Here is a 15,462-nt window from a genome sequence, read left to right on the forward strand (position 1 = left end):
ATGTGAGTGTGCCAGACATGGCTAATGCTGTTTTTCAACAGGAAGGAACATGCTATGTTTACTGTAAGTAACAAATCCCTCCCCCACCCCAGAAGTCTTAGCAGAAGTACGAAATGAATACCTCATGTAGAATTGCAAAGAACGGTGGGCACACGTTATAAATATTAACACAAGCAGGGGAGGCTTATAAAATAGAGAGGCTTTAAATTGGATCTGGGATTATTCTTTGAAATATTCATCCCTCTTGCGTATTGCAGGTGATTCATCTGAAACGCTTAAAGGAAAAGAATGGTCCTTCATGGGTCGACACCTGCACAGGTCCTAAATGTCCCCTCTGAGCCACCATAATCATGACTCGTTGTTCCATAAGGATGGTGTGTGTGTGTGTCTGTGTGTGTGTTTGTGTGTGCATTGTCAAAGGTCAGGAGTCCGTAGGTCGCCCCAAATATATCCCTTATAAAAATAGCACCACACGTACGTGGTCACTTACTGCTGCCTGTCACATAAATGCACTTTATGGTCAGGGTCACAATGCCAATGCCATTTCAGTATTAGTAGTTCTGTAATTGAATTGGAGATGGATATGTTTATCTGGCATATACAAACGTACACAAGCGCACACAACCACCCCCCCACCCCGCCCCGACACACACACACACACACACACACACACACACACACGTACACACACACCCACACACACACACAAGAAAACAAATAAAGAAATAAACAATAAACATTGTATCAATATACATCTATGCATGTACACATACAAACACACACACACACACACACACACACACACACATACACACACACACCCACACGGCAATTCTGTTGTGCTCCTTGGATGGGCTGGATGGAGGCAGACCACTGATCCTCCCCACACAGCCTGCGGACGGTGCCAGGGAGAAGTGCTGTGATCTCATTCCCCTCAAACACAGACAGGGGTGGGGGTAGCTGGGGGTTGAGAGACAGGCGGAGCGGGTGAACTACAGAGCCCTTGAACTGGCATTTGGCATTTGATTCACTTCAACAAGGCCAACCTGCCAGACCACACATGTCAAAGAGTTTCATCACGTAAGTACACACAGATTTAGATGTGTGTGTGTCTGTGTGTGTGTGTCTGTGTGTGTGTGTGTGTGTCTGTGTGTATAAAAAGAAGGCTATTAAAATACTTTCTCTTCCAAAAAAAGACTATGTTTGTTTTAAAAGAGAGAGAAAGAGAGAGAGAGAATGTAACAGAGCAAAGGAGAGAGAGACTGTATTGGGACCTGTGTTTCTAACTCAAAGCTCATAAATAGCAGTATTGTGATCAATGCATTTTGAAGCAAATGGCTAAAGAACACAGCCACACACACACACACACACACACACACACACACACACACACACACACACACACACACACACACACACACACACACACACACGCCAACCCACCCGTACACCCCAAAAGAAGGACAAAATGATAGCAATTTCTTTGAAAAGCCTTAACTGCTCTTATTATCTAATTTTGCACTTTCACCCCCCCCCCCCCCCCTAATGGCTCTCCCTGCCTTTCAATCCAGCAGCTGCGTCAGTGTTAGAGATCTTTGAGAAAGCGAAGCGTGATTGGTATGGGTGGTGGGGGTGTTGTGATCTCCTTCAGAACAGCTCTGTCACTCTCCAGCTGCCTACAGGAGCCTCTGCAGTCAACCGATCTCTGTCACAATAGGTATATGGATTACAACGCACCCCATCGTATGGGAGAGTGCAATTAACTGAACAGGAGAGCAGTGGGGGAAAGAAGGGGGAGGGGATGGAGAGATAGAGAGAGAGAGAGAGAGAGAGAGAGAGAGATAGATAGAGAGAAATCCAAACAGGGCGAGACCCACAGCTCTGAAGTCAGTGGGTGGCTTAGGGGGTTGCGGGAGGCAGGAAATGGATTCATATTACACCTCTCTCCTCTCTCCTCTCCTCTCTCCTCTTCTCTCTCCTCTCCTCTCTCCTCTCTCCTCTCCTCTCCTTTTCTCCTCTCTTCTCCACAGTTAACAGAGAGCACACTGCCATCCCCTTTAGTCTGGCTCGCAGACATTTCACTAATCACTAAAAAAGCAGTGTGTGTGTGTGTGTGTGTGTGTGTGTATGTGTGTGTGTGTATGTGTGTGTGTGTGTGTTTATTGTGCTCGTTGTTCGCTAGCTACAGACCTCTCTGCCTCTGCCTCTTCTCTGGTGGTCACACCACCTGGACCCATAGAAGAGCATGTGTGTGTGTGTGTGTGTGTGTGTGTGTGTGTGTGTGTGTGTGTGTGTGTGTGTGTGCCTGTGTGATCTACAGCACAGCACTCACCTCGGGGCAAATTACTAGCTAATCTTTCTGTTCGCGCAAATGAAAAAGCCAGTGTGGTGCATTTGTGAGTGAGAAGCATTCATACAGTACACACTGCTTCCCAATGAGGCCACACTAGCATCAGTGGACAGAGTGACACACAGCATCTCTCCCCTTTGCCTCTCATCACTGGAAAAATCCTTTATGGCTACTGACAGGCTAATGCACAGTGGCTGTTGCTGTATTTGTACGGCTGCAGAGACCCTGTATTAGCTCCCCCAGCCTCTGCAAGCCCCTTCCATGGAGGACTCAGTGGAAGACATTTGGGTCTCGAAAGACGATAAACGTCTTACTTTTTGCCCCAAAAGGAGAGGAGTGCAACATGCAGGGTCCCAGCATGTGCGAGAGTGCGTCTGCCAAACAGGCCTCAATAATTCATCCGCCCCTCATTTGTGCCCTGTTTGTCATGCATAAGTAAAGGGGTTTGGGGGGGCATGGGTGGGGGGGGGGGAGAAGTGGGGCAATGGAGTGCCATGGAAGAGAAGAGAGAGAGAGACGGAGAGATTAGCAAGCTGGGGATCTGAGAGAGAGGGGAGAGAAGGATGAAAAAAGACGCAACAATAACCCAAGTTGTTGTGGAGCACGAGAAACAAAACAGATCTTCAATAATTGATGGATATTAACAACTTGAGCTGTTTCTCCATTTGAGGGGGGGGGGGTATCAAAAATGCTACAACCGGGTGGTTTAAGTGTGAATATGGAGCATAAGTTTGCTTTATTGACTAGTCCATTGCTTGGACTAGTCAATGCTAAAGCAATTACAGTACATATGTCTCAGGGCAATTCCACGGAAAATGGACTTTTTGTCACATCCATAACGCCAATAAAATGTGATGGTATGGTATGATGTGAATGATTACATGAAATTTGAGCATTTGCTATTTTTGGCTGATGTAAATGAGAAAAAATTTACAAAAAATTAATGTTATCATTCACATCATACAAATGGCAAGGCATTTCACTGGCGTTATGGATGTGACAAAAAGTCCATTTTCTGTGGAATTGCCCCTCATATGACATTAATATTGCCTTGCACATGAGGGGCGGAGATGTTAATGCTTTTAGGGGGAGGGGTTTCCCTGTTATTTCCTTATAGCATCCTTTTCCATGGCAAGTTAAGGCCAATTATGGTGACTGCTGTTACTGAGTAACAGGATGTATTTATCTCGTCAAAGAGGTCTATTTCCTCGAAAGCCTGGTGTCTGACTGCAGTGGTGATCATGGCGGAGGCCAACAGCATTCTTCCCACCCAGATGAATATGCATGAAGGCACAGGATGGAGCGAGAAGGATTCCTTTGACATTTTGATTTGTAAAAGCTTTATGGGCTTTCATGAAGCCATAAATACTGCACACACACACCAGGTGACACGAACACACATGAAGGCCAATACACACATACACACACACATACTCATACTCATGCACTCGTATACACATAAATACATACATACAGTACACACATAATGCACACATATGCAGACATATCTTACACACATGCATTACACACTGTCAAATGTTACACATATTCATAAGCAAAACATTGCAAAACACAGGGGGACTCATGTTATACGGATGTACACACATACACACTCACACATAAACACACACACACACACACACACACACACACACACACACACACACACACACACACACACACACACACACACACACACACACAAACACACACATGCACACACCATGTTTAAACAAGGAAAGCAGTCTACCCCTGGCATATGAATATGCATGAGCACCTGTCTTCCCTCATCAGATGAGGAGTGAAGCAAGGCCACCCAGGACTCGTGAGCAGCCTCCAAGGCTCCCGGGAAGGCTCCAAACGGCCATTAAGTGGGAGAGCGTGTGCAAGCAAAGGAGACGAGGCTGTTTAAAGCCCCCTCATCTGAAAGAAATGAAACATCCTCTTTATGAGAAAATCCTAGTGGTTGGCTTTTATTAACACCGGCTGTTGTGTTGCCCCAGTCTGATGTGACATGGGAAGGGGGGTCGTGGCTGTAGTCAGCAGGCCTCCAAGAACAGGAGGCTGCTGGAGGTGGAGGGGCAGGAGGGTGGAGGGAGGAGTTCAGGAGAGAGGAGCGTAACCTGCTACCCTGTCACCGTGTCAACAGCGATGCAGGCGGAGGATACAAATAAGGAGCTGGAATCGAGATGACCGCGATCCCCCCCCACTGTACCTTGCTCCCACACTACTAACACACACTAACGGAAACACACACACATACATGTACACTCACACACACACACACACACACACATAAATGCACAGCCTGACAAAGCCTTTCATCAATGGCACAAACAGAACATACTGTATTCCAACAGGGACGGATACAAAAACGAAATGAATCTCAGCTCTGGCTGTTTCTCATCAGTAGCATAAGCGGTCTCATCATACCTGTGCCATTTGTGTGCTACGCCTCCACAGTGATTGAGGTTGAGCCCCAGAGTTATCACTGATATATTTAGCCACCCAAGCACAATGGGAGCAGAGAAAGAGAGAGAGAGAGAGAGAGAGAGAGAGAGAGAGAGAGAGAGAGAGAGAGAGAGCCAGTGACGGAGACAGAGACAGAGACAGACAGAGAGGCTGAATGAGTGCGTCAGAGAAGAAGAAAGACAGAGAGAGAGAGAGAGAGAGAGAAAGAGAGAGGGAGAGAGAGAGAGAGGTAGTGACAGAGAGAGTGAGAAAGATAGGGGTGAGGGTATTCTCGGACGCCACTCATGACCACACCAGTGGGCGTTAGCCTCTCTTCCTGCTCAGCCAGTCCAGCACTATTAGCATGTCATTAAGAAACATCTGAATTCGCAGATGTTTCATGCCCGCATGCGGCCTCTCTCGGTGCTCTGACGTGATTAAAATACTCACTGACACCACACACATACACACACACACACACACACGCACACAAATGCAAATACACATACACACACACAAATACACATCCACAGACACACACACATGCAAATACACATGCTGTATGTTGCCTCTATGTCTGTGTGTGTGTGTGTATGTGTGTGTGTGTGTGTGTGTGTGTGTATGTGTGTGTGTTTTTTTTTAAGTGTAGCCTACAACTTGTCTTAGATGTAAAAGAAACACATCAAAGAAAAAGTCAAGTATAGGAATTTGTTCTCAGACATATGAGTGGTAGATAGATGAGTTGATTCTAAGTCAGAGTGAATTGGTTCTCATGCATATGAGTAATAGATAGATGAGTTGATTCTGAATCAGAGTGAATTTGTTCTCACACATATGAGTGATAGATAGATGAATTGATTCTGAGTCAGAGTGAATTTGTTCTCACACATATGAGTGATAGATAGATGAGTTGATTCTGAGTCAGAGTGAATTTGTTCTCACACATATGAGTGATAGATGAATTGATTCTAAGTCAAAGTGCGGCCTGGTTGCATCAGTGTAATTAGTGGTTTTATCATTAATGCAGCCTGGTTCAGTCTCAGCTCCAGTGAGTATATGGAATCCCTAGTGGTCAAGAGCAATCAAAGAATTTCTATAAGTCAGTCCCACCACAGACGTGTTGCCTTCTCCACAAGCATTCACTAACTGGTCATTAATTAGATGTTTAAATGGTGTGTGTGTGTGTGTGTGTGTGTGTGTGTGTGTGTGTGTGTGTGTGTGTGTGTGTGTGTTTCAAATGCCTTACACTGATTGAAGTGGATTACAGAGACACTTGGCATGTAATTTCTCTTCATATAATTACGGTTGATCAATTTGTACAAACGTGTCCATGACGTTGAACACATCACCACCTAAGTTTAAAGATGTTATCAATACAAGATAGGCTTAAACGGATTAGGTCCAGCTAAAAGCTAATGCTATAGAATTAATCCCTTTTAACACAAGTTTTTGCATTTATTTATGTACTTTCCAACTGTGCCAATCAATCTTATTGATCATCTGCAACTCCACAAGCCCATGGCTAAAGCCATCTCTACCTTCAATGTGTCAATTGATTGCTAGATCCTGGTATTCTCTATGTGGTTGACTCAATAACCAGGAACCACCAAATGCGCCGATGTTACACAGACGGGGAGGGGGGGGGGGGGGCACTCGGAACAGAGCAATCAAACCTTTTAGTCACAATCTCCCAAGAGGAGTACACAGGCGCAGTGACAGAAAGATTGCGGCCAGGGGAAAGTTGAAATATGACTTCGTTTCCCTCAAAGAAGCTGTACAAATGATCAGACCTCGCCTTCAGTGTCTCTCTGACGTGGAATTAGTCACAGAGAAACATAATCTATATGACACCGCCGGAGGGGTTCGGAAACAGCTTTTAAACCTCTACTCCCCCCCCCCTCTCTCTCTCTCAGTTGAATAATAATCCGCCTCTCTACCACACCGATGTAATTACCACAATATGTCATTCTCTGCGAAAATGATTTGATGGTGTTTTTGGCTCATCTTCCATTAAATCTTCATTACGTGGAGAAGTGGTCTGTGTTTTAAGAAAAGGGAAATGTCAGGTGTTAAGGTGTCCACTTAGTTTAATATGCCTCGGGCGTTTCTTGCCAGCGGTTGGACTGCGCTATGAGAACACATGAATACAAATTATGTTGTCCTTGGTTTAACTTCCGAGGATGCTGTGGTTTGAAATACTCGTGGAGACTGGCGTGTGAGCCTGAACTATGGCATGTCCTTTATCATCCTCACGCGATCGATACCTCCTCTGGTGGGCAGATACCAGACAGTCCGGTGTGGAGAGGCAGAAACGGAACAACACATACGGGGGATGCTGTGCCTCTGCGCTTGGAGGGTGTCGAAGCGTCGAGCCTCACCGACTGTATGACTTCTGACGTGACCACAGGTGGCGGTGCGGGGATGATCACGCGGTGGGGATAATACTATGAGAGGTTTAACCGTGCGCGGGCCACTCGGTGGACCCGCGTGATGTCACACCTCATTTACCGGTATAACTGCGGCAGCAAATCAAGGTAGCGGGACGTGCAAGAGGTTATGTATACTAGGCTGCTAGAAGGACATCCAGCAGGGATGAGAAACATAGTCTCATGTCAGTATCACTTCAGCAAATTAATAATTTCGTTCATCACACGTCGTTAAAAGGATAGTGTGGTCTTAGCGATGAAAGCATTCTGCCCCAAATGGATAACATAAAACATTGAAGTGGGCATTCAGGGCTGAACTCTGAAAGTTTGACAAAAGCTGAATCCTTCCATAACTCTCAATGGAGTTGTTTTTATGAAGGGGCTGGTGTTTTCTGCTGTATCTGCTGGCGCTTAATGGTTGACCCCTTCTGTTGCCTGTAAATAGAAGGCACGGATAAACATTGTCTGACATTGTCTGAACGTGCAATATAGAAACAAATAAAACAATTTCCAGTGCCTGGTGTTCGATTTGTGACGACGTTCAGATGTTCTAAATGTAGAGCCCATGACACCATAGGATGACCGTTGACTGACTAATCTAAACATTTTGCTTGCTCAGGCACAAATGTATCGATCTCTGAAATAGCCCTGTTTCAAACGATGCTGTGGTCCTATATGCAGTGGATGAAAGTAAGCACTGGTTTGACACGCTGGCTGGATTCAGCACCACGGACAGCGGTCACCGTTGAGGCGCTATTGACCAGCAGTGAGGTGCTGTAAATGGAGATATTTCTTTGAGGGACAAGTCATCAATGCCTCGTTTAAGAGACGAATTCAAGGTATTTCGATCCTTGACAAATGGGTAAAATGTTCGTGACTAGACAGCATCACACTCTTGAACCAGAGGCCTTAACGATTATAAATGGGTTTGTGGGCACAGCTGGGACTATCGTCATATCATCCTAGCGGTATGACAGTATACGCAGTGATGGATAAAAACATGTCTTTTCCGATTTTTATTCATGTTGACCACTTTAATACAGTTGTGCAAAAATAGAACAAATAAATAGCCAGTCACATTAATTATTTACAGTAACACACAAAAATAGATGCTGCTCTGAAAGTGAGTGGTGAGTGATTTCCAAGACTGCCCAGTGTTCATGAATTGAGTCAAAGAGGGTGAAATGCTTTTGGGGTTTAAATGACGTATTGCAGTTTTAGCTGTGTGTGCTGACCGGTCCGATGTTTAAAGGGTTATGGCGCTTTAAGAGTCTGGCTCCTTCATTCTCCATACCTCCGTCTCCCCGGGAGGGCAAGGGGGTTGTTGTGCCGTGTTTTCTAATGGAAGCGCAGAGATAGATGAGTCTGGCACCGAGAGACGGGCAGTAAAAGTTATAGCCTATTGGCGCGCTTGGAAACACACACACACACACACACACACACACACATGCACAGACACACACCACTCACATGCGGAGAGAGAGAGAGAGAGAGAGAGAGAGAGAGAGAGAGAGAGAGAGAGACTGTGCTAAAGCGGAACGAGCTGCTGTGACCAAAATTATCATTATGACAGCGCTGTATAAACCTATCAGACTGCAAACAAACACAACACACTCAGCGCAATGATATTCATTGGCAACCACATGAAAATGACAACATGGTAAAACAGCGGGGAATATAACCGTTTCGCATTCTAAACTCGATATTTTTATCAATGAAACGGCATGATTCGCAGTGAAAAGGGATTCATCGAGGTGGAACTGAAGAGGGAAGGCGAGTGTTTTGTAAATGTAATAGGAAAGAACACGAGAGCCGGCGGAGAGTGAGAGAAAGACAGAGGGAACGAGAGTAAGAGAGAGAAAGAGAGAGAGAGAGAGAGAGAGAGAGAGAGAGAGAGAGCGCATGTCTAATATCTCCTTGCAGCCACTAGACGCTCCTTACCACTGGCGAGTCTCTCGCTCTCCCTCTCCCCCATCTTACATGTGTAACGTTTAGTGAGCCGGACAGAGCCTTCTCCAGCGGCTGTGGACACTGCGGGGAGAATACAGCAACCATGGATTGTTAAAACTCAATCTCTATATTTTTCTCCCTTCTCTTTTCCTCTTTCTCTTTCTCTTTTCCTCTTGCTCTCTCCGCGTGTCACCATCCTCAATGTCTCCCGACAGCTTTTAATGCAACGAAAATGAGGATTACTTACTTACAGCTGATCTTGGTATTTGCTGGCTTTTGGGAAATGGCAATGGGGGCTTTTCCGAGCAGCGTTCAAATCGGTAAGTAAAGCCAATTAAAACAGAACGTGTGGTTTCTTAGTTGTACTTGGTGGTGCAATTTCGTACCCGTAAAATACATTCTCCGTGCATTCTGTTAAGAGGATTTATCATTTATTTTATACTCATTAAGACCGAAGTGCATTCACTGAACGTTATCAATCATGAGTCATAATGAGAGAGATGATGTATAATTGTTTCCTCCGCATGCAGAGCGTTGAAATCAGACACGTTATTCCTGCTGTCGTCTTTTTACTGCAATTTAATCTCGTTTTTTTTTATTTGCTCGACGTCCTGAGCTCATTAATGTTTTAGTTCGCTTTGTTCCGCTCCTTTCCGTACGAAAGCGCCACTGCAGTATTCTCACTGGCAGACCGTGTTAGCGCGGGATGCCTATCCTGGACGCTCCATCACACTACTGGACTCGGATGAAAGTTTCGCATTACACACGATTCGCTCGCTTGCCTTGCTTTGCTTTAGATTAATATCCCCTACCCCGCCCCCCAACCCACTCGCCCTGCTCCCCTCTACCCTAATACAAACACAAGTAAACGGGAAAGCAGGCACACGTACACTGACACACGAGCAGACATATAGCCTACACACGCACAGACACACAAACACAGACAGACAGACAGACACACAAACACGCAAGCATAACAGTTGAGCACACTGCCCCGCTTAGATCAAAATTAGTGCTATTTAATTTATTCAGTCAGTACATCTCGCTTTGCAACGGTCTGGGCAGAAGGCGATTTAATGAGATTCCGGTCTCTGACACATCCTCTCGCCTCTGACAGCCCTGCCGATAAAGTTAACACACTAAATATGGTCCAGTGAATTCGCCTGAAACCTCCTTTCATTTCATATGGCATTTACATATCACTGCAATGCACACAACACTCCCCTGTATGAGTGAACGCTTTCAAATCCAATCCAAAAGGGATACTAATTGAAGGAATATCGAACTGGACCGCACCATACCGCCTTTTGCTCAAATGCGAACAATAATTAAAAGATTTTAGTGCATGCCAGCCGATTCCAGATGCAAATTCAATTTACTTCGATAGATTATGATGAAACTGTCTGAAGCAATTTATAAAACGGAACAAACACGAAAACACGCGGTCATATATTGAGACTGATGTACAGTATTTATTGGTATATTTTGTAGTCGTTAATAAATGACATGCCATTTTTATGAGAGAGATGATTGCTTTGCTCAGTATGTGCTCTTTTCCCCTCCTCCCCTCTCTCCTCCCTCCCCCCCCCTCTCTCTCTCCATCTCTGCAGGGGGACTCTTCATCAGAAACACCGATCAGGAATACACAGCCTTTCGCCTGGCCATCTTTCTGCACAACACCAGCCCCAACGCTACAGAGGCTCCCTTTAACCTGGTGCCTCATGTAGACAATATTGAGACAGCCAACAGTTTCGCCGTCACCAATGCCTGTGAGTGACAGCTGTTTTTCCATCATCATCACTGGCACACAGGAGTTGCTGGGGTGGGGGGTTGGGAACTGGAGTGTGTAGGAACAGAAGAAAGAGAAATGGGATTGGTGTTGGTTGTAGGGTTGGTTGGTTGATGGCTTATATATCTATATATGTCCTCGAAAAAGTGAATATTCGTGTGATGGCTGCTGAAAAGAAATTGTATCATTGGTCCCCTGTGACAAAAATGTGAGAGAGCACACAGACACACACACACACACACACTTTAGGCCACAAACACAAACAGTTTTCAAATCCCCATGTGGATTGCTGGTGTGCGCCATTAGGTACGATTTGATGAGAATGAGAATCCTTCAATCTCATGCCATATCAAATCTTTTTTCACTCTTCCTCTCTACTTTCTACTCTCTCTCCCTCTCTCTGCCCCTCCCTCCCCCCCTCTCTCTCTCTGTGTTAGTGTGTGTGTGCTAAGTCCCTCATTGTGTATGGGGCTGAAAGGCCTCCCTGGTGGGCCTGTGTTTTTATTTCATTACCACTGCGTGTCTGCTTGGCGTGTGAGATAAAGCCGGTGGGAGGTGTGACGGAGTGGATTTGGGCTGGCTCCGGGGCAAGCCGTCTGCCAGGGCCCCCGCTGCTCTTACCTGGGCCGAGCGAGGTGACACAACGCGAGGGTGCACGTCTGCCATGGGACCTCTCCCTTCTGGTTCTGGGGGATGCAGAGGGTACAACCATAGATACCACCAGGAAGTAGGGAATTGACACACCAAGGATAGTGTTGGTTATGGAGATGATGTGATAGCTGGATTCTTATCAGTAAGTGGGTTTAAGGTTAAAAAGAATGGTGTTGGTTATGGAGATGGTTTGATGTCTGGATTCTTTTCAGTAAGTGGGTTTATGGTTAAAAAGAATGGTGTTGGTTATGGAGATGATTTGATAGCTGGATTCTTATCAGTAAGTGGGTTTAAGGTTAAAAAGAATAGTGTTGGTTATGGAGATGATTTGATGTCTGGATTCTTTTCAGTCAGTGGGTTTATGGTTAAGAAGGATGGTGTTGGTTATGGAGATGATTTGATGTCTGGATTCTTATCAGTAAGTCGGTTTCAGGTTGATAAAGATGGTGATGGTTATGGAGGTGATTGTTAGCTGGATTCTGGGGTAGTGGGTTTAAGGTAAAGAAAGTGGGGCACTAGGTTTCTAGGTTTAGGTCCTTCTTTTTCTTCTCTATCAGTCTTTTTTTCAGTTCGTCTCCCTCTTCATTTTTATTTATATCAGTGGTTATTAGACAAGATGCTGGCAAAGCAACTGCCTTGCTATCTAACCAAATGGCTGCCATAACGCAACATAATTGGCTGTTTGGCAAAGTTGTGATGAAATTATTTGTGCCATTAGACTAGCTTGAAATGTAATAACACAGTTAAAATAGGCTACTTTTCAAACAGATGGTGTTTAGTGACTGTTATATTTTAATGAGCGTTCAGGTCTCGGTCCTTCTTCTTCGGGCAAAGCATGGTACTGAAGTTTACTTAGAGGCTCAGGGCCTTCGCTGTAGTGCAGGTGTTGTTTTTCAGGCTGGCTTTTTCTATACAAAAGAAGACGGATTAGTGTTAAGTAGTGTTGACTAGTGCTCTGCAAGACCTAAAGGTTTAGTGAGGTTAGTAGCTATGTTTAGATCTTATAATTCAGAAATTCACAGAGAAATGATTCATAGGCTTCAAGTTGAGACCTATGATTGCTGAAAAAAATCACCCCCCTGGCAAAACACAACAGACATTCTGATGGAGGAGACAGCTACAGAATATCTCTATTTCATATGGAGATTTCTGCCGCAGAGCTCTGATTCAGCACCAAGAAATTAGTGCAGCTTTTTGAAAGCAGCCAGAACTGTGATCAGTACCCCTATTCTGATGTATTTCCGCAGAAAGGTTGGTCAGACATATCCTTTGTCGTTTTTCCAACATCTGGTTTGATTCATACTTTGTTAGGATCTGGTCCAAGGATTACTCGATTTCATTATGTTATGCTCTCCACTGTCTCACTCCTCTTTTTCTTGCTCTCTTTCTCCTCTCCTCTCCTCTTTCTCTTCTCTTCCACCCTGCCTCCTCCTCTGGTAGTTCGTCTTATCTACTATCTGGCTCCAGCCCAGCACTTTCAGCAGTCATCACCATTACAGGGTGATGCTGCTGTTGAGAAATAGAGGGATGATCCATGCAGTTATTACTTAGTTCTGACTATCTTCTGATTCCTCAGGCACTGAATGAAAAAGTATAACCATGCCTTTCTCTCTCTCTCTCTCTCTCTCTCTCTCTCTCTCTCTCTGCTTTGGAAAATGGTGTGTAAATCAATGGCTAAATGAAGTGGGCGCAAGCCATCATATGAGCAGAATTGCTCTGACCTTGAGATGCAGTTTGAAGAAAGCAGCAATATAAAGAGATTGCCATGCTCTTCCTCGGCCGCATTATGAGTCCAAAGAATTTCTTTCCCTCTTCATCCCTCACAGCCTCTGTCTCGCAGAAAGCCAAAGAACAGCGCTGAGACTTTTCTGGAAGAAGTTTCCTCCTGGGAGGATGACAGTCAGCTTGGGAGGGAAACAAAAAAAAACAATCTTTTACTCACATCTATGTGTGTGTATTCGAGGCACTGGTGTTAGATGACAGTCAGTCCTTTTAGTGCATCTATTAGTGTTTGTGATCATTTGTAGTGCTGGTGTGGGTTGCCACCACTGTGCAAGCTGTCAGAGATTCGCAGTAGGGGTTGGGTCTTTCACAATTGAGCAGAAGAACAAGAGGCTGTTTAAGCGATTGCAGAGAAAGGGTAAAGAGACAGGGACAAGAGAGTGGATGAGACAGAGAATATGAGGGTGAGGGAGGGAGAGGGGGAAAGAGAGACAATACTTGACTAAAGAAGAAACAGATTGAGAGAGAAAGACACCAAACAAGGGATGAGATTCATGATGAAATGATAGTGTGTTTTGTGTGTGTGTGATTGTGTATGTCAAGCTGATTTTAGTGTGATTGGGATGTTTATTCTGGCGGCAGGTAAATGAGGAAGACAAACATTCTTGGGATTTAGGAATTGAATGGAGCACCCTGGGAGGCTTGTGGGGGCCATTGTTTGATTTGGGTTAAATCAAGTTCATTTGGAGATAGTTTCATGTCTCACTCTTTTGTTGGAGGTTCTTGTCATTTCTGCTATTTCTTCTTGCTGAATATTTTTGCAAATGGTGCTCTTGAATGAATCTGTACTCGTATGCTTGTACATTTCAAAATAATTTTTCGGATTTGGATTTGAATTTGAATTTGAATTTCATTTCATTTAAGAAAACTATGACAAGACCTTCCCTTGAATTTGTGCCATGTTGGTTTCCAGAAGGGCTCCTCTTTCTGTTGTTCTTACACATGTGGGTGTGACACAGTAGGATGTGAAGTTCTGCCAACGGGTTCAGACTGAAGTTGTGTATCTAATAGTAGGCACAGTTTTAAAACTTAATCCGATCAATTCGCACGCAAGTGCTGGATTCATGTGGAGTCTATTTTTGTAAATGACAGCAAGATAGGTTAGTAGGGATTGACACAGTGAGAATATAATAGTTATGTAACGGGCACTAAATGTATGACAGTGTTATGTCTCAGTTCAGTGAATATGTGGTACTTATAATGAGGAAACCTTTAATCATAATTGTTATAACGATGATGCCGTGATGATGATAGCAATGGCCATTACTATGGTCACTGATGGTGATGACAACGCCAATAAACAACCTGGGACTGAAGATGAAATGCATCATATTGTCTTTAATGTACCTTCGCAGATAATGCAGCCAAGATGTATTCATCTTTTAAAATTTCAGATGTCCAGATGCTAAATTACACCTCAGTGACTGGTGAACTGTGCCTCCTTTTTTCTGTGCCACTTGCGTCAAATCAATTACTCCTCAATGGATTTATCAGCAGGACAGAAAATAGATAGAGGCAGAACAGAAGTACATTCATTTCCCATATGATTGTTCCCATATGTCATTATTCTGAGGTAGGGATGAAGTTTCCTTTAGTGATTGTCGTGTATTGATTGGCTCCCTGCCCATTTCCAAGGGACCTTCGTCAAAAGGAGCTGTCTAAACGGCTTGATCTGGAGCCCGCTGAAGGTTGCTGGGTCAGGGTGTCGTGAGAGCCTATTTCAGCTCGCTTCAGTGCTGTGCCTGCAGCTGTCTGCTCCACCTCACTGCGGTTGAGGCGCGGCGGCGCAAGCGCATACAAAGTGATTAAATGTAGCAGTCGACTTACGGTGGACTACAATTCCCATGTTGCCCCTATTCTGCTGTTTGAACAAGAGGAATTCCTCAATCCCTTAAGGTTGTATACAAGTATGCAGTGTTTGACAGAACATGTCCATTAGCAGTCGGTCTCGGTTAAGAAATGGTCTTTATCACACATCACTGACGTTGTGAATAACAGAAGTGGCCCGGAGCGATCCAAACATCTTATTCGCCTGGCACTGATTCATCTCATTTCAATGATTC

At 44.7% G+C, this 15,462-nt stretch overlaps 1 protein-coding gene across 9 annotated transcripts in view; it reads left to right on the top strand.

Annotated features, from left to right (window-relative positions):
* The first annotated feature begins 9,409 nt into the window (after positions 1-9,409).
* Positions 9,410-15,462, top strand: part of gria4a (glutamate receptor, ionotropic, AMPA 4a) — an 81,541-nt gene continuing 75,488 nt past the window's right edge. For all 9 annotated transcript variants that reach the window (XM_076282349.1, XM_076282351.1, XM_076282352.1 and 6 more), the window contains exons 1-2: positions 9,410-9,497; positions 10,788-10,946. In XM_076282349.1, the coding sequence (XP_076138464.1) occupies positions 9,410-9,497; positions 10,788-10,946 (247 nt within the window). The remainder of the gene's footprint in view (positions 9,498-10,787; positions 10,947-15,462) is intronic.

Source organism: Alosa pseudoharengus, unplaced genomic scaffold, assembly GCF_046254945.1.
Source record: "Alosa pseudoharengus isolate Yale_2024_CS ecotype anadromous, Long Island Sound unplaced genomic scaffold, YU_APseudo_1.1 YU_APseudo_1.1_scf_13, whole genome shotgun sequence".
NCBI lineage: Eukaryota > Metazoa > Chordata > Actinopteri > Clupeiformes > Clupeidae > Alosa > Alosa pseudoharengus.